The sequence below is a fragment of the Cherax quadricarinatus genome, unplaced genomic scaffold, assembly GCF_038502225.1.
Source record: "Cherax quadricarinatus isolate ZL_2023a unplaced genomic scaffold, ASM3850222v1 Contig398, whole genome shotgun sequence".
Lineage (NCBI taxonomy): Eukaryota > Metazoa > Arthropoda > Malacostraca > Decapoda > Parastacidae > Cherax > Cherax quadricarinatus.
The window spans coordinates 37286-58381 of record NW_027195424.1 but is presented as its reverse complement, the minus strand read 5'-3'; the positions used below and the strand labels follow the sequence as shown (position 1 = coordinate 58381).

Here is a 21096-nt window from a genome sequence, read left to right as displayed (position 1 = left end):
GTGTGATGAATGGCTTGAAAACCCGACAAGTTGTAGGTTGAGACACTTATGCAACATATGGGAATCTTTATTCAGGAAACGTTTCGCCACACAGTGGCTTCATCAGTCCAATACAAAGTATAAAGGCGTAAGGAGAGGAGGAGTTTGAGGTAATCAGTCCCTCAGCCTGGAGTCGATGTGTTCAGTCCATCAATCTTGTAGAATGTACAGCATAGGGCCGAAGACGTGGCTTATATACTGTAGTGAGGTGAGGCGAAGCAGGAGGAGGTGGGGTTATAGTGGTATCATCCACTAGTTGAAGTAGGTCTACGTCCAAAGGTTGGACAAGTGTTGAAGAATTCTTTGTAACAAGATCCCATGATGCTGCAGTGTCTGACAGTTGTGTTGCATAAGTGTCTCAATCTACAACTTGTCTGTTTTTCAAGCCATTCATCACAACTGTCAGACACTGCAGCATCATGGGATCTTGTTACAAAGAATTCTTCAACAATTGTCCAACCTTTGGACGAAGACCTACTTAGACTAGTGGATGATACCACTATAACCCCACCTCCTCCTGCTTCGCCTCACCTCACTACAGTATATAAGCCACGTCTACGGCCCTATGCTGTACATTCTACAAGACTGATGGACTGAACACATCGACTCCAGGCTGAGGGACTGATTACCTCAAACTCCACCTCTCCTTAGGCCTTTATACTTTGTATTGGACTGATGAAGCCAATGTGTGACGAAACGCTTCCTGAATAAAGATTCCCATATGTTGCATAAGTGTCTCTATCCTACCTATCTTTGTGTCATCTGCGAATTTGCTCATATCACTAGTAATACCCTCATCAAGGTCATTGATTTATATTATAAACAACAACGGGCCTAAGACTGATCCCTGTGGTACGCCACTTGTTACAGATCCCCACTCGGATTTAACCTCATTTATGGACACTCTGCTTCCTGTCTGTGAGCCATGACTCGATCCACGAGAGCACTTTTCCCCCAATGCCATGAGCTGCCACTTTCTTTAACAGTCTTTGGTGCAGAACTCTATCAAAAGCCTTACTATAATCTAAGTAAATAATATCAAATTCTTTATCGTGGTCAACAGCCTCAAAAGCTTTACTGAAGAAAGTTAATAAATTAGTTAGACAAGACCGGCCTCTCGTGAATGCATGCTGAGTGTCATTAATCAAGCTATGCTTATCCAGATGGCTTCTTATAATCTGAGCTATAATTGACTCTAGTAATTTGCCTACAATTGAGGTCAGGCTTATTGGGCGGTAATTTATTGGTAACGACTTGTCCCCTGTTTTAAAAATAGGAATTACATTAGCCATCTTCCACATATCAGACACTACACCTGTTTGAAGAGAAAAATTAAAAATGGTTCACAGAGTTCCATTTTGCATTCCTTAAGAACCCTTGAAAAAACCTCATCAGGACCCGGCGACTTATTTTTCTTCAGTCGGTCTATTTGTTTCATAACCATTTCACTAGTGACTGTGATGTTACATAATTTATCCTCTTCAGGCCCACTATAAAAATTAATTACTATAATATTGTTAGTGTCTTCCTGTGTAAAAATCGAGAGAAAATAATTATTTAAAATTGAGCACATTTCATTCTCTTTGTCAGTAAGATGCCCATAGTTATTTTTAAGGGGACCTATCTTATCTATAACTTTTGTTCTACAGACCTGGAAAAAACTTTTCGGGTTAGTTTTTGAATCCCTGACAACTTTAATTTCATAGTCCGGTTTAGCTTTTCTTATCCCCTTTTTAACGTCCCTCTTAATGTCAATATACTGATGCAAAAGATGACTCTCACCTCTTTTGATACGCCTATAAATTCCTTTCTTATGCCCTAGTAGATATTTCAGCCTATTATTCATCCATTTTGGGTCATTTCTATTTGATCTAATTTCTTTATATGGGATAAACGTTCTTTGAGCAGCATGTATAGTGTTCAGAAAACTGTCTTATTGATAGCTCTCTTCGTTACCCCAGTCAACAGATGATAAGTGTTCTCTAAGCCCATCGTAATCTGCTAAGCGAGAATCTGCAACTGTTACTGAGTTATCCCTACTATCATACTTCCATTCAATGCTAAATGTAATTGATTTGTGGTCGCTACCACCCAGTTCCTCTGAAATTTCTAAATTATTAACAAGGGATTCATTGTTTGCCAGAACTAAGTCAAGCAGGTTATTTCCCCTTGTTGGTTCTGTCACAAACTGCATCAAAAATTATCCTGAACTACTTCTAAGAAGTCGTATGATTCTAAATTCCCTGTCAAGAAATTCCAATCAATATGACTAAAGTTAAAGTCTCCTAGAATTACTACATTATCGTGCCTTGTGGCCTTAACAATTTCCTCCCATAGTAGTCTCCCTTGGTCCCTGTCTAAGTTTGGGGGACGGTATATCACACCTAAAATCAATTTTTCATGCCCCTCTGAAAATTCTATCCAAATAGACTCTATATGTGTTACTTCAGACTTAATACCCGTTTTTATGCAACAGTTCAAGAGATCTCGGACATACAATACCACCCCACCCCCCTTCCCGATACTTCTGTCTACTTGGAACAATTTAAAACCCTGAATGTGACATTCCACAGGCATGTCCCGACTTTTTGAATTAAACCACGTCTCAGTTATGGCAAATACATCAATGTTACCTGCACTAGCAACTAATCTCAATTCGTCCATCTTATTCCTAGCACTATGGCTATTAGCATAATATACATTGGAAGACTCTCCTTTCTCTTTACCCTTCCTGCTCATTTTTGTTTTTCTACTAAACCTCTTACTGTCCTTATCACCTAGTGTCACTGGCTTTTCAATATCTACCTCGTTCTGCTTATTACTAGTTTCCCTAGAACTCATAATGTTACTACACTGGAACTTCACTGTTTTCCTGCCAAAACCCATACCACTAACTATTCCTAGTTTAAAGTCCTAACAGCTCCCTCCACTGTAATTGCCAGTGCCCCACCCCAGACCTAGATAAGTGAACCCCATCCCTGGCACACATGTCATTTCTCCCATAGAAGAGGTCCCAGTTGTCAATGAATGTTACTGCATTTTCCTTACAGTATTTGTCCAGCCAGCAATTGACACCAATTGCCCTGGACAACCATTCATTTCCAACTCCTCTCCTTGGCAAAATACCACATACGACAGGGTTCCCACCCTTCCTCCTAATTATTTCTATTGGTGACCTATACTTTCTAATCAGGTCTTCACTCCTACGTCTGCCAACATCGTTGCCTCCAGCACTGAGACAGATAATAGGATTGCTCCCATTACCTCTCATGATGTCATCCAAACGGCTAACAATATCCTCCATACCAGCCCCCAGAAAGCAAACCCTCTGTCTCCTGCGCCTTTCCTTCAAGCAGAACGCCCTATCCATGTACCTAACTTGGCTATCCCCAACAACAACAATATTCTTACCTTCCTTGGTGTCGTTCGTCGTGACGTTCCCAGTAGTTGACTCACATTCGTCGGGTAGCATGGAGAAAGCATTAGATGTTTCCACAACAGATTCCACAGCAGTCTCTTTCTTCTTCATCGTTTCTACCTTTCCATTAGTCTTCTTAATCGTCAACTTCGTTCCACGCAGGACTACTACGAAACTTCTTGTTTTCCTCGGTCAGTCGCCGAATCTCCATCTACGCCATCCTCAATTCTTCCTTAAGCTGTTGGTAAAGTTGCTCGATGGAGGGCATCTTGCTTCAGTCCGTAGAGAGCACACTCGACACGTCCTCACTGAGCTAAGTGCAAGTCACCTCTGTAATGGTCCAGGATCATTTTCTGATTTTCAGTGAAAATTATTTGTTCCCATTATAGCGACTACCAGGACAAGCCTTAAATTATTTGTTCCCTTTATAGCGACTACCAGGGCAAGCCTTAAATTATTTGTTCCCATCATAGTGACTGCCAGGACAAGCCTTAAATTATTTGTTCCCATCATAGTGACTACCAGGACAAGCCTTAAATTATTTGTTCCCATCATAGCGACAACCAGGGCAAGCCTTAAATTATTTGTTCCCATCATAGCGACTACCAAGACAAGCCTTAAATTATTTGTTCCCCTCATAGCGAATAGCAGGACAAGCCTTAAATTATTTGTTCCCATCATAGCGACTACCAGGGCAAGCCTTAAATTATTTCTTCCCATCATAACGAATAGCAGGACAAGCCTTAAATTATTTGTTCCCATCATAATGACTACCAGGACAAGCCTTAAATTACTTGTTCCCATCATAGCGACTACCAGGACTAACCTTAAATTATTTGTTCCCATCATAGCGACTGCCAGGGCAAGCCTTAAATTATTTGTTCCCATCATAGCGAATAGCAGGACAAGCCTTAAATTATTTGTTCCCATCGTAGCGACTGCCAGGGCAAGCCTTAAATTATTTGTTCCCATCATAGCGACTACCAGGACAAGCCTTAAATTATTTCTTCCCCTCATAGTGACTACCAGGACAAGCCTTAAATTATTTGTTCCCATCATAGCGACTACCAGGACAAGCCTTAAATTATTTGTTCCCATCATAGCGACTACCAGGACAAGCCTTAAATTATTTGTTCCCCTCATAGCGAATAGCAGGACAAGCCTTAAATTATTTGTTCCCATCATAGTGACTATCAGGACAAGCCTTAAATTATTTGTTCCCATCATAGCGACTACCAGGGCAAGCCTTAAATTATTTGTTCCCATCATAGCGACTACCAAGACAAGCCTTAAATTATTTGTTCCCCTCATAGCAAATAGCAGGACAAGCCTTAAATTATTTGTTCCCATCATAGCGACTACCAGGGCAAGCTTTAAATTATTTCTTCCCATCATAACGAATAGCAGGACAAGCCTTAAATTATTTGTTCCCATCATAATGACTACCAGGACAAGCCTTAAATTACTTGTTCCCATCATAGCGACTACCAGGACTAGCCTTAAATTATTTGTTCCCATCATAGCGACTGCCAGGGCAAGCCTTAAATTATTTGTTCCCATCATAGCGAATAGCAGGACAAGCCTTAAATTATTTGTTCCCATCATAGCGACTGCCAGGGCAAGCCTTAAATTATTTGTTCCCATCATAGCGACTACCAAGACAAGCCTTAAATTATTTCTTCCTATCATAACGAATAGCAGGACAAGCCTTAAATTATTTGTTCCCATCATAATGACTACCAGGACAAGCCTTAAATTACTTGTTCCCATCATAGCGACTACCAGGACTAGCCTTAAATTATTTGTTCCCATCATAGCGACTGCCAGGGCAAGCCTTAAATTATTTGTTCCCCTCATAGCGAATAGCAGGACAAGCCTTAAATTATTTGTTCCCATCATAGCGACTGCCAGGGCAAGCCTTAAATTATTTGTTCCCATCATAGCGACTACCAGGACAAGCCTTAAATTATTTCTTCCCCTCATAGTGACTACCAGGACAAGCCTTAAATTATTTGTTCCCATCATAGCGACTACCAGGACAAGCCTTAAATTATTTGTTCCCATCATAGCGACTACCAGGACAAGCCTTAAATTATTTGTTCCCCTCATAGCGAATAGCAGGACAAGCCTTAAATTATTTGTTCCCATCATAGTGACTACCAGGACAAGCCTTAAATTATTTGTTCCCATCATAGCGACTACCAGGGCAAGCCTTAAATTATTTGTTCCCATCATAGCGACTACCAAGACAAGCCTTAAATTATTTGTTCCCCTCATAGCAAATAGCAGGACAAGCCTTAAATTATTTGTTCCCATCATAGCGACTACCAGGGCAAGCCTTAAATTATTTCTTCCCATCATAACGAATAGCAGGACAAGCCTTAAATTATTTGTTCCCATCATAATGACTACCAGGACAAGCCTTAAATTACTTGTTCCCATCATAGCGACTACCAGGACTAGCCTTAAATTATTTGTTCCCATCATAGCGACTGCCAGGGCAAGCCTTAAATTATTTGTTCCCATCATAGCGAATAGCAGGACAAGCCTTAAATTATTTGTTCCCATCATAGCGACTGCCAGGGCAAGCCTTAAATTATTTGTTCCCATCATAGCGACTACCAGGACAAGCCTTAAATTATTTGTTCCCCTCATAGTGACTACCAGGACAAGCCTTAAATTATTTGTTCCCATCATAGCGACTACCAGGACAAGCCTTAAATTATTTGTTCCCATCATAGCGAATAGCAGGACAAGCCTTAAATTATTTGTTCCCCTCATAGTGACTACCAGGACAAGCCTTAAATTATTTGTTCCCATCATAGCGACTACCAGGGCAAGCCTTAAATTATTTCTTCCCATCATAACGAATAGCAGGACAAGCCTTAAATTATTTGTTCCCATCATAATGACTACCAGGACAAGCCTTAAATTACTTGTTCCCATCATAGCGACTACCAGGACTAGCCTTAAATTATTTGTTCCCATCATAGCGACTGCCAGGGCAAGCCTTAAATTATTTGTTCCCATCATAGCGAATAGCAGGACAAGCCTTAAATTATTTGTTCCCATCATAGCGACTGCCAGGGCAAGCCTTAAATTATTTGTTCCCATCATAGCGACTACCAGGACAAGCCTTAAATTATTTGTTCCCCTCATAGTGACTACCAGGACAAGCCTTAAATTATTTGTTCCCATCATAGCGACTACCAGGACAAGCCTTAAATTATTTGTTCCCATCATAGCGACTACCAGGACAAGCCTTAAATTATTTGTTCCCATCATAGCGAATAGCAGGACAAGCCTTAAATTATTTGTTCCCCTCATAGTGACTACCAGGACAAGCCTTAAATTATTTGTTCCCATCATAGCGACTACCAGGACAAGCCTTAAATTATTTGTTCCCATCATAGCGACTACCAGGACAAGCCTTAAATTATTTGTTCCCATCATAGCGAATAGCAGGACAAGCCTTAAATTATTTGTTCCCCTCATAGTGACTACCAGGACAAGCCTTAAATTATTTGTTCCCATCATAGCGACTACCAGGACAAGCCTTAAATTATTTGTTCCCATCATAGCGACTACCAGGACAAGCCTTAAATTATTTGTTCCCATCATAGCGAATAGCAGGACAAGCCTTAAATTATTTGTTCCCCTCATAGTGACTACCAGGACAAGCCTTAAATTATTTGTTCCCATCATAGCGACTACCAGGACAAGCCTTAAATTATTTGTTCCCATCATAGCGACTACCAGGACAAGCCTTAAATTATTTGTTCCCATCATAGCGACTACCAGGACAAGCCTTAAATTATTTGTTCCCATCATAGCGACTACCAGGACAAGCCTTAAATTATTTGTTCCCATCATAGTGACTACCAGGACAAGCCTTAAATTATTTGTTCCCATCATAGCGAATAGCAGGACAAGCCTTAAATCATTTGTTCCCCTCATAGTGACTACCAGGACAAGCCTTAAATTATTTGTTCCCATCATAGTGAATAGCAGGACAAGCCTTAAATTATTTGTTCCCATCATAGCGAATAGCAGGACAAGCCTTAAATTATTTGTTCCCATCATAGCGAATAGCAAGACAAGCCTTAAATTATTTGTTCCCCTCATAGTGACTACCAGGACAAGCCTTAAATTATTTGTTCCCATCATAGCGAATAGCAGGACAAGCCTTAAATTATTTGTTCCCATCATAGCGACTGCCAGGGCAAGCCTTAAATTATTTGTTCCCATCATAGCGACTACCAGGACAAGCCTTAAATTATTTGTTCCCCTCATAGTGACTACCAGGACAAGCCTTAAATTATTTGTTTCCATCATAGCGAATAGCAGGACAAGCCTTAAATTATTTGTTCCCATCACAGCGAATAGCAGGACAAGCCTTAAATTATTTGTTCCCCTCATAGTGACTACCAGGACAAGCCTTAAATTATTTGTTCCCATCATAGCGACTACCAGGACAAGCCTTAAATTATTTGTTCCCATCACAGCGACTACCAGGACAAGCCTTAAATTATTTGTTCCCATCATAGCGAATAACAGAGTGTGTCGCTGATTTGCGATTTCTCTAAATATGTCTTACAATTTTATTGATCTATCTAATATTACATTGCGATTATCGTCGTTATTAGTTAAAACGACGAAAATCAGCTTTATAATATTACATATTCATTTTCATCTTTCTCATTTTTCATTTTATGTATATATATGTATTTTACGCTGATGCATCATTTACCAGTGATAGCAACCATTTATGACCTCACCTCTGGTTACTACTCGCCTGACACAAGTTTACGTCAGAGGTGAGTGTTACTACTCGCCTGACACAAGTTTACGTCAGAGGTGAGTGTTACTACTCGCCTGACACAAGTTTACGTCAGAGGTGAGTGTTACTACTCGCCTGACACAAGTTTACGTCAGAGGTGAGTGTTACTACTCACCTGACACAAGTTTACGTCAGAGGTGAGTGTTACTACTCGCCTGTCGCAAGTTTACGTCAGAGGTGAGTGTTACTACTCGCCTGTCGCAAGTTTACGTCAGAGGTGAGTGTTACTACTCGCCTGTCGCAAGCTTACGTCAGAGGTGAGTGGAGTAGAACAGGCAGTACAACACCTCTCTCAGTCTCGAGGTCTTCCTTTCCTGCTCATTTACTTTGATTAAGAGACTACCTGGAGAATAGCATTATTCCTTAGTCACCCGCAAGTGCGACTACTTGCGATACTTCCACTTAGAAGCTCTCCTGTGTTGCACGGATTTCAGTTACACTGGTTATTTTATAAGTGTTTGAAACTCAGATCGTCTCAGGAAATTAGCTGTATGTTTACCCCATCTACCCATTCAGCCAGAATGGAAGCCCTTGTAACAATATATGATTATAAGTATGTTAAAATGTTTATATCTAATTGATAAGTAAAAGGTACCATTAAAATACCTTTGGACCATAAAATAATATAAGTTATATTACAAGAGATATTTTATGAATTTTTCTATCTCCTTTACACTAAAATTGATCCGCACAAGAGATTGAATTATATCAGTATATATAATTTCTTATTACGATTTCCCATGTATATCTTACATACTGAAGATCCCCGAGACTCGTGGCATCAACACTGTAGAAATCCTATGGAACATCGTAATACAGGGCAAGCCTTAAATTATTCGTTCCCGTCATAGCGACTACAAGGGTAAACCTTAAATTATTTGTTCCCATCATAGCGACTACCAGGGCAAGCCTTAAATTATTTGTTCCCATCACAGCGACTACCTGGAGTTTACCTGGAGAGAGTTCCGGGGGTCAACGCCCCCGCGGCCCGGTCTGTGACCAGGCCTCCTGGTGGATCAGAGCCTGATCAACCAGGCTGTTGCTACTGGCAGCACGCAAACCAACGTACGAGCCACAGCCCGGCTGATCCGGAACTGACTTTAGGTGCTTGTCCAGTGCCAGCTTGAAGACTGCCAGGGGTCTGTTGGTAATCCCCCTTATGTGTGCTGGGAGGCAGTTGAACAGTCTCGGGCCCCTGACACTTATTGTATGGTCTCTTAACGTGCTAGTGACACCCCTGCTTTTCATTGGGGGGATGGTGCATCGTCTGCCAAGTCTTTTGCTTTCGTAGTGAGTGATTTTCGTGTGCAAGTTCGGTACTAGTCCCTCTAGGATTTTCCAGGTGTATATAATCATGTATCTCTCCCTCCTGCGTTCCAGGGAATACAGGTTTAGGAACCTCAAGCGCTCCCAATAATTGAGGTGTTTTATCTCCGTTATGCGCGCCGTGAAAGTTCTCTGTACATTTTCTAGGTCGGCAATTTCACCTGCCTTGAAAGGTGCTGTTAGTGTGCAGCAATATTCCAGCCTAGATAGAACAAGTGACCTGAAGAGTGTCATCATGGGCTTGGCCTCCCTAGTTTTGAAGGTTCTCATTATCCATCCTGTCATTTTCCTAGCAGATGCGATTGATACAATGTTATGGTCCTTGAAGGTGAGATCCTCCGACATGATCACTCCCAGGTCTTTGACGTTGGTGTTTCGCTCTATTTTGTGGCCAGAATTTGTTTTGTACTCTGATGAAGATTTAATTTCCTCATGTTTACCATATCTGAGTAATTGAAATTTCTCATCGTTGAACTTCATATTGTTTTCTGCAGCCCACTGAAAGATTTGGTTGATGTCCGCCTGGAGCTTTGCAGTGTCTGCAATGGAAGACACTGTCATGCAGATTCGGGTGTCATCTGCAAAGGAAGACACGGTGCTGTGGCTGACATCCTTGTCTATGTCGGATATGAGGATGAGGAACAAGATGGGAGCGAGTACTGTGCCTTGTGGAACAGACCTTTTCACCGTAGCTGCCTCGGACTTTACTCTGTTGACGACTACTCTCTGTGTTCTGTTAGTGAGGAAATTATAGATCCATCGACCGACTTTTCCTGTTATTCCTTTAGCACGCATTTTGTGCGCTATTACGCCATGGTCACACTTGTCGAAGGCTTTTGCGAAGTCTATATATTACATCTGCATTCTTTTTGTCTTCTAGTGCATTTAGGACCTTGTCGTAGTGATCCAATAGTTGAGACAGACAGGAGCGACCTGTTCTAAACCCATGTTGCCCTGGGTTGTGTAACTGATGGGTTTCTAGATGGGTGGTGATCTTGCTTCTTAGGACCCTTTCAAAGATTTTTATGATATGGGATGTTAGTGCTATTGGTCTGTAGTTCTTTGCTGTTGCTTTACTGCCCCCTTTGTGGAGTGGGGCTATGTCTGTTGTTTTTAGTAACTGTGGGACGACCCCCGTGTCCATGCTCCCTCTCCATAGGATGGAAAAGGCTCGTGATAGGGGCTTCTTGCAGTTCTTGATGAACACAGAGTTCCATGAGTCTGGCCCTGGGGCAGAGTGCATGGGCATGTCATTTATCGCCTGTTCGAAGTCATTTGGCGTCAGGATAACATCGGATAGGCTTGTGTTAATCAAATTTTGTGGCTCTCTCATAAAAAATTCATTTTGATCTTCGACTCTCAGTCTGGTTAGCGGCTTGCTAAAAACTGAGTCATATTGGGACTTGAGTAGCTCACTCATTTCCTTGCTGTCATCTGTGTAGGACCAATCTTGTTTAAGTAGGGGCCCAATACTGGACGTTTTTCTCGATTTTGATTTGGCATAAGGACAAGCCTTAAATTATTTGTTCCCATCATAGAGATTGCCAGGGCAAGCCTTAAATTATTTGTTCCCATTATAACGACTACCACGACAAAGCATTGGAACAAAACATTGTTACTCATCCTTAGCTGTTTACCCCAGAAAGACCATTAATGATGAAATAGAGGCAATTATTATATGATGACCTGAAGAACGAAACAACGTTGACTTACCACAGTATTTCGAGGATAATAATAGTTCAACAGAAAGTGAGTAACATCTTCATAGTCTTCCATTGTCAGAACCACATACTCGAGCTCCGGGACCTCACCCATCCTCAGCTCTCACACAAATCTGTGAGCGAGATAAATCCTTGGTTACTAACACTGTGGAATTTTTCTCCTTGTTAACACTGTGGAAGCAATCTTTTACTCCTCACTAACAATGCGTAATAATATTTCACTCCTCACTAACACCGTATCTAATGTTTCACTCCTCACTAACACTGTAATGTTTCACTCCTCACTAACACTGTAATGTTTCACTCCTCACTAACACTGTAATGTTTCACTCCTCACTAACACTGTAATGTTTCACTCCACACTAACACTGTAATGTTTCACTCCACACTAACACTGTAATGTTTCACTCCTCACTAACACTGTATGCAATATTTCACTCCTCACTAACACTGTAATGTTTCACTCCACACTAACACTGTATGCAATATTTCACTCCTCACTAACACTGTAATAATATTTCACTCCTCACTAACACTGTATGCAATATTTCACTCCTCACTAACACTGTAATGTTTCACTCCACACTAACATTGTGTAATAATGTTTCATTCCTCATTAACACTGTATGTCGTGTTTCACTTCTCACTAACATTGTGTAATATAGTTTCACTCCTCACTAACACTGTGAAATAATGTTTCACTCCTCACTAACACTGTGCAATAATGTTTCACTCCTCACTAACACCGTATGTAATGTTTCATTCCTCGCTAACACTGTGTAATAATGATCCATTCCTCAATAACACTGTGAAATAATGTTTCACTCCTCGCTAACACCGTAAGTAATGTTTCACTCCTCACTAACACGGTATGTAATGCTTCACTCCTCCCTAACACTGTGTAATAATGTTTCACTCATCACTAACACCATATGTAGTGTTTCACTCCTCACTAACACTATGTAACAATGTTTCACTCCTCAGTAACACTGTATGCAATGTTTCACTCCTCACTAACACCGTAGTAATGTTTCACTAATCATTAACACTGCATGCAATGTTTCACTACTCACTAACTCTGTGTAATAATGTTTCACTCCTCACTAACACTGTATGTAATGTTTCACTACTCAGAAACACCTTATGTAATGTTTCACTCCTCATTAACACTGCGTAATAATGTTTCACTCCTCACAAACACTGTATATAAAGTTTCAATTCTTACAAACACCGTATGTAATGTTTCACTACTCACTAACACTGTGTAATAATGTTTCACTCCTCAATAAAACCGTATGTAATGTTTCACTCCTCACTAACACCGAATGTAATGTTTCACTCCTCACTAACACTGAGTAATAATGTTTCACTCCTCAGTAACACCGTATGTAATGATTCACTCCTCATTAACTTTGTATGTAATGTTTCACTCCTCACTAATAATGTATGTAATGTTTCACTCCTCACTAATAATGTATGTAATGTTTCACTCCTCACTAATAATGTATGTAATGTTTCACTCCTCACTAACACTGAGTAATAATGTTTCACTCCTCAGTAACACCGTATGTAATGATTCACTCCTCATTAACTTTGTATGTAATGTTTCACTCCTCACTAATAATGTATGTAATGTTTCACTCCTCACTAATAATGTATGTAATGTTTCACTCCTCACTAACACTGAGTAATAATGTTTCACTCCTCAGTAACACCGTATGTAATGATTCACTCCTCATTAACTTTGTATGTAATGTTTCACTGGAAAATCCTAGAGGGACTAGAACCGAACTTGCACACGAAAATCACTCACTACGAAAGCAAAAGACTTGGCAGACGATGCAACATCCCCCCAATGAAAAGCAGGGGTGTCACTAGCACGTTAAGAGACCATACAATAAGTGTTAGGGGCCCGAGACTGTTCAACTGCCTCCCAGCATACATTCCTGGAGTTTACCTGGAGAGAGTTTCGGGGGTCAACGCCCCCGCGGCCCGGTCTGTGACCAGGCCTCCTGGTGGATCAGCGCCTGATCAACCAGGCTGTTGCTGCTGGCTGCACGCAAACCAACGTACGAGCCACAGCCCGGCTGATCAGGAACTGACTTTAGGTGCTTGTCCAGTGCCAGCTTGAAGACTGCCAGGGGTCTGTTGGTAATCACCCTTATGTGTGCTGGGAGGCAGTTGAACAGTCTCGGGCCCCTGACACTTATTGTATGGTCTCTTAACGTGCTAGTGACACCCCTGCTTTTCATTGGGGGGATGGTGCATCGTCTGCCAAGTCTTTTGCTTTCGTAGTGAGTGATTTTCGTGTGCAAGTTCGGTACTAGTCCCTCTAGGATTTTCCAGGTGTATATAATCATGTATCTCTCCCTCCTGCGTTCCAGGGAATACAGGTTTAGAAACCTCAAGCGCTCCCAGTAATTGAGGTGTTTTATCTCCATTATGCGCGCCGTGAAAGTTCTCTGTACATTTTCTAGGTCGGCAATTTCACCTGCCTTGAAAGGTGCTGTTAGAGTGCAGCAATATTCCAGCCTAGATAGAACAAGTGACCTGAAGAGTGTCATCATGGGCTTGGCCTCCCTAGTTTTGAAGGTTCTCATTATCCATCCTGTCATTTTTCTAGCAGATGCGATTGATACAATGTTATGGTCCTTGAAGGTGAGATCCTCCGACATAATCACTCCCAGGTCTTTGACGTTGGTGTTTCGCTCTATTTCGTGGCCAGAATTTGTTTTGTACTCTGATGAAGATTTAATTTCCTCATGTTTACCATATCTGAGTAATTGAAATTTCTCATCGTTGAACTTCATATTGTTTTCTGCAGCCCACTGAAAGATTTGGTTGATGTCCGCCTGGAGCCTTGCAGTGTCTGCAATGGAAGACACTGTCATGCAGATTCGGGTGTCATCTGCAAAGGAAGACACGGTGCTGTGGCTGACATCCTTGTCTATGTCGGATATGAGGATGAGGAACAAGATGGGAGCTAGTACTGTGCCTTGTGGAACAGAGCTTTTCACCGTAGCTGCCTCGGACTTTACTCTGTTGACGACTACTCTCTGTGTTCTGTTAGTGAGGAAATTATAGATCCATCGACCGACTTTTCCTGTTATTCCTTTAGCGCGCATTTTGTGCGCTATTATGCCATGGTCACACTTGTCGAAGGCTCTTGCAAAGTCTGTATATATTACATCTGCATTCTTTTTGTCTTCTAGTGCATTTAGGACCTTGTCGTAGTGATCCAGTAGCTGAGACAGACAGGAGCGACCTGTTCTAAACCCATGTTGCCCTGGGTTGTGTAACTGATGGGTTTCTAGATGGGTGGTGATCTTGCTTCTTAGGACCCTTTCAAAGATTTTTATGATATGGGATGTTAGTGCTATTGGTCTGTAGTTCTTTGCTGTTGCTTTACTGCCCCCTTTGTGGAGTGGGGCTATGTCTGTTGTTTTTAGTAACTGAGGGACGACCCCCGTGTCCATGCTCCCTCTCCATAGGATGGAAAAGGCTCGTGATAGGGGCTTCTTGCAGTTCTTGATGAACACAGAGTTCCATGAGTCTGGCCCTGGGGCAGAGTGCATGGGCATGTCATTTATCGCCTGTTCGAAGTCATTTGGCGTCAGGATAACATCGGATAGGCTTGTGTTAATCAAATTTTGTGGCTCTCTCATAAAAAATTCATTTTGATCTTCGACTCTCAGTCTGGTTAGCGGCTTGCTAAAAACTGAGTCATATTGGGACTTGAGTAGCTCACTCATTTCCTTGCTGTCATCTGTGTAGGACCCATCTTGTTTAAGTAGGGGCCCAATACTGGGCGTTGTTCTCGATTTTGATTTGGCATAGGAGAAGAAATACTTTGGGTTTCTTTCGATTTCATTTATAGCTTTTAGTTCTTCCCGCGATTCCTGACTCCTAAAGGATTCTTTTAGCTTAAGTTCGATGCTTGCTATTTCTCTGACCAGTGTCTCCCTGCGCATTTCAGATATATTGACCTCTTTTAGCCGCTCTGTTATTCTTTTCCGTCGCCTGTAAAGGGAGCGCCTGTCTCTTTCTATTTTACATCTACTCCTCCTTTTTCTTAGAGGAATAAGCCTTGTGCATACATCGAGTGCCACCGAGTTAATCTGTTCTAGGCATAAGTTTGGGTCTGTGTTGCTTAGTATATCTTCCCAGCTTATATCGGTTAGGACTTGGTTTACTTGGTCCCACTTTATGTTTTTGTTATTGAAGTTGAATTTGGTGAATGCTCCCTCGTGACTAGTCTCATTTTGTCGGTCTGGGGCTCCTCGCATACATGTCTGAACCTCAATTATGTTGTGATCTGAGTATATTGTTTTTGATATGGTGACATTTCTTATCAGATCATCATTGTTAGTGAATATGAGGTCTAGTGTATTCTCCAGTCTAGTAGGCTCTATTATTTGCTGGTTTAAATTGAATTTTGTGCAGAGATTTAAAAGCTCGTGTGAGTGTGAGTTTTCATCAGAGCTGCCTCCTGGTGTTATTACTGCAACAATATTATTTGCTATATTCCTCCATTTTAGGTGCCTTAAGTTGAAATCCCCCAGGAGCAAGATGTTGGGTGCAGGAGCTGGAAGATTTTCCAGACAGTGGTCAATTTTTAACAGCTGTTCCTGGAATTGCTGGGATGTTGCATCCGGAGGCTTGTAGACTACCACAATGACTAGGTTTTGGTTCTCGACCTTTACTGCTAAAACTTCCACTACGTCATTTGAGGCATTAAGCAGTTCTGTGCAAACAAGTGACTCTGCAATGTACAGGCCAACCCCCCCCTTTTGCCTGTTCACTCTGTCACATCTGTATAGGTTGTAACCTGGGATCCATATTTCATTGTCCAAGTGATCCTTTATGTGGGTCTCAGTGAAAGCCGCGAACATTGCCTTTGCCTCTGCAAGCAGTCCACGGATGAAAGGTATTTTGTTGTTTGTTGCTGGCTTTAGACCCTGTATATTTGCAAAGAAGAATGTTATCGGACTGGTGGTATTGTTGGTACTGGGGGGGGATTTTTTTTCCGGCATTAGTATCTGTATCTGTTGGTTTGGAGTGGAGGCCATCGACTGTGGTTCCACTCCAGGAATGACTGGATTTGGTGTACGATTTCTGCCATTTCCTGCCAGTTTTTTTTTCCTTCCTGGCACTAAAAAACCTCTCCCTCTTGAGTGGCTGTGGCTACCCAGGTTTTCCCATGGCCTGGATGTTTTGTATCTTTTTGTCCCCTTTAGATGGTATGCCTGGCAATTTAAGTTATAGCACAGTCTTTCCTGTACTGAAGAGGTACACATTTCAGGGTGAAAAAGCTTACAGGAAGGGAGTTTGCATTTTCCTGTTGTCATATGGGCATGGCATTTTCTAGGGTGGTCATAGTTGCACGTCCCATCTGTTTTTCCAGATTTCCCATGCCAGCAGATACCAAGTGCATAGTATGTGCACAGGCTTGGTTTCCGCTTGCCTTGGGTTTCTGTGACTGTATTCCCTGTTGGTGCATGTTTCCCTGTCTAACTTCTATCTTCCCTAGCACCAACAATGGAGCTCCCACCAGTTGTTTTTGGTAATTTATCCTCACTATTGCTATTGGAGTCCTCTTGTTTGCTATTTCCTGCGGTATTTCTAGTTTGCAATATTGGTTTTATCTTATCTTTGACTACACTTGTTTCCCTACTATGGCTCCTATCCCCTATGTGGTCATTTATATGTATTCCTTCCTGCGTATAATTCCGGACTACCTGGACAAAATCTCCAGCTTCATCATTACTGTCTCCCAGGACAGTATCTCCAGCTTCACCATTTCTGTCTCCCAGGACAGCACCTCCAGCTTCACCATTACTGTCTCCCAGGACAGCACCTCCAGCTTTACTATTACTGTCTCCCAGGACATCACCTCCAGCCTTACAGTTTGTGACTACATGGCCAGTATCAAGGGCAGTACCATTCAGCCCAGACTTTTTATGTTCCCATCTGTTGTAGAAAGCTTCCAGGTTTTCTATGAAAGCAGCTTTGATTTTGTCCTCTTTTAATACCCTTGTGATTTTAGTCCACAGATTTTCCTCATTTGGGCATACCCAGAAACACTTCTCTGTTTTAATACTGCTTGTAGCTAGTTCTGGGATATCTGCACAAGGGGCGTGACACCAATTTCCACAAAAATGACAATTTATCCATGTGGAAGCCCGTTTGTTTGACTGACCACAGACTACACACAGCTTCATAATGATTTGAATGGTTGATTTACTGCAATTCTACTAGCAACCTCTTGAATATTATATTAATAACCTTAAATGAAGCTCTAGCTATTTGTATTTCTGTTTCTAACTCTTTTTGTATATTGGACAGCTTACCGTCACGTTCCTGATTTTTAATGTTTGTGTTTATAGGGCGCCTACAACCCCATCCGTTTACAGTCTGCTTTATTGTCCAACGAAACTGTTTGAAACCAGTCCCGGGTTCGGACCAGTCAAGGGTTCGGACCAGTCAAGGGTTTGGACCAGTCAAGGGTTCGGACCAGTCAAGGGTTTGGACCAGTCGATCTGCTCTGATCAGTGGGTCACTTATTTAAAACATACTGGTCGGTGATTTGAGCTAACACATGAAGGATCTACTGGAAATTATCTACCCGAGTAATATGTGATTTGACTGATACAAAAGTATAACTTGCGTGTTGAAGAGCCGGTGATATCTGGCAGCTCCTACAATGACGAACGGTCACCTCCTTGTTTATCAATCGCTGTATCTGGCTTTTCTATTTTTTTTTCCGTCTCCACCGCAATAAATGCTATATTATAACTATAGTTGACTGGTGCAAATTTTGGAGGAAGGACGCTTTTTCTGTAGTAATAATTGCTTCTCGTTGTGTATATTGCGACCGCTGGTAACTACAGGTTATATGAAATTCACAGTAACGTCTCGTATTTCAAGAAAAGAAACTAATGAAAGTCACTCCACTCCACTAAGTACCATTATAATACTGGTTAGTTGCTACTATAACACTGTATTCTGCTATTCACTGGTATCACTAGATTATATGCGAATACACTAGCAGGCCAGGAAGATTATTAAAAACAGCTGACCTGTGGTAAGTTTCTGGCGACTTCTGGCACCTGCCTCTATAGGCTTATCCCTTCATTTACAAAATTCACCTGTTTTCAAATGACACTTTAGCCTTTATCATCAATATACTAGGGAGCCACTGTAGTATACACTATACACTATGTATACTCAATGATATCAGGGAGACTTTCTTTCCTCTGACATGAAAAGTTCAATTATTATTATTTTTTTCCACACGGGACATAGGCCTATGATTCCCCTCTGGCAGTACACTCTGCTACGCAGTGCACACTAATTCTCCTTTTTTGACTCAGTATATAATGTTTTCCGCCCAAGATTGGTTCCAGGCGCTAGAGGGATGTATCGTATAGGATTGATGACACAAATTAAAGTTCTAGCACGTAAGAGCGACCGTGAAAACACCAGAAAACCGGGAGCACAACGAGGCACGCTTAATTTGGGGAACTGGCCTAAAGTCGGTTCCTGACCAGCCGGGCTGTGGCTCGTACGTTGGTTTGCGTGCAGCCAGCAGTAACAGCCTGGTTGATCAGGCTCTGATCCACCAGGAGGCCTGGTCACAGACCGGGCCGCGGGGGCGTTGACCCCCGGAACTCTCTCCAGGTAAACTCAAGGTAAACACTAACACATTATGTGATGTTTAACTCCCCACTAACACTCTGTAATAACGTTTCACTCCTCACTAAGACTGTATGTAATGTTTCACTCCTCACTAACACTGTGTAACAATGTTTTACTCCTCACAAACACCGTATGCAATGTTTCACTCCTCACAAACACTGTATGCAATGTTTCACTCCTCACAAACACCGTATGCAATGTTTCACTCCTCACAAACACCGTATGCAATGTTTCACTCCTCAATAACACCGTATGTAATGTATCACTCCTCACTAACACTGCATGTAAAGTTTCAATCCTTGCTAACTCTGTATGCAATGTTTCACCCCTCACTAACATGGTATGTAATGTTTCCTCCTCACTAACACTATGTAATAATGTTTCACTCCTCACTAACACCATATGTAATATTTCAGTCGTCACTAACATTGTATGTAGTGTTTCAATTATCCCTAATACAGAGTAATAATGTTTCAGTCTACACTAACACCGTATGCAACGTTTCACTCCTCACTAGCACTGTTATGAAATGTTTCACTCCTCATTAACACTGTATGTATTGTTTCAATTCTCAGTAACACAGTATGCAATTTTTTCACCCCTCACTAAAACTGCATACAATGTTTCACTCCTCACTACCAGTGTATGTAATGTTTCACTCCTCACTAACACTGTGTAATAATGTTTCACTCCTCACTACACTGTATGTAATCTTTCAATCCTCACTAACACAGTATGTAATCTTTCACTCCTAACTAACACTGTATGTAATGTTTCACTCCTCAATAAAACTATATAATAATGTTTCACTCCTCACTAACACAATATGTAGTGTTTCACTCCTCACTAACTCTGTATGTATTGCTTCACTCCTCACTAACACTGTGTAGTAATGTTTCATTCCTCACTAACTCCGTATGCTATGTTTCACTCATCAGTAATACTATGTATGTAATGTTTCACTCCTCACTAACACTGAATGTATTGTTTCACTCCTCACAAACACAGAATGTATTGTTTCACCCCTCACTAACACTGAATGAAATGTTTCACTCTTCACTAACACTGAATGAAATGTTTCACTCCTCACTAACACTGCATGCATTGTTTTACTCCTCACTAACACTGTAAAAGTAATGTTTCACTCATCACTAACACTGTATGCAATGTTTCACTTTTCAGAAGCACAATGTAATGTTTCACTTCTCACTAACACTGAATGTAATGTTTCACTCCTCACTTACAATGTGTATGTAATGTTTCACTCCTCACTAACACTGTATGTAATGTTTCACTCCTCATTGACACTCTAATGTTTAACCCCTCACTATCACTGTACGTAATATTTCACTCCTAACTAACACTGTATGTTATGTTTCACTCCTCACTAACACTGAATGTAATGTTTCACTCATCACTATCACTGTGAAAGTAATGTTTCACATTTAAACTAACACTGTATGTAATGTTTCACTCCTCACTAACACTGTTTGTAATGTTTAACTCCTCATTAACAGTGTATGTAATGTTTCACTCCTCACTAACACTGTTTGTAATGTTTAGCTCCTCATTAACAGTGTATGTAATGTTTCACTCCTCACTAACACCGTATGTAATGTTACTCTAATCATTAACACAGTAAGCAATGTTTCATTCATCACTAACACTGTATGCAGTGTTTCACTCTTCACTATTACTGAATGTAATTTTTCACTCCTCACTAACCCTGTATGTAATGCTTCACTCCTCAATAACAATGTATGTAATGTTTCATTCTTCTTTAACACTGGATATAATATTTCACTCCTCAATAACACCGTATGCAATGTTTCACTCCTCACTAGCACTGTGTAAATAATGTTTCACTCTTCACTTACACCATAGGTAATGTTTCACTCCTCACTAACTCTGTATATAGTGTTTCAATCCTCACTAACACTGTACGTAATGTTTCAATCTTTACTAACACCGTATGTAATGTTTCACTCCTCACTAACACTGTATGTAATGTTTCCCTCTTCACTAACACTGTATGTAATGTTTCTCTCCTCACT

General features: G+C 41.2%; 1 protein-coding gene across 2 annotated transcripts in view; it reads right to left on the bottom strand.

Moving 5' to 3' along the window:
* The window catches only part of LOC128693848 (uncharacterized), a 101858-nt gene extending 89265 nt beyond the window's left edge, over positions 1-12593 (bottom strand). The window contains exons 1-2 of one of the 2 annotated variants that reach the window (XM_070080399.1): positions 12574-12593; positions 11337-11457 (exon numbers count right to left, since the gene is read on the bottom strand). In XM_070080399.1, the coding sequence (XP_069936500.1) occupies positions 11337-11438 (102 nt within the window). In that variant the 5' untranslated portion in view covers positions 11439-11457; positions 12574-12593. Of the gene's footprint in view, positions 1-11336; positions 11458-12088; positions 12107-12573 lie in introns of those variants that run through there. The other variant, XM_070080400.1, reaches the window with a different exon arrangement.
* Positions 12594-21096: the final 8503 nt, after the last annotated feature.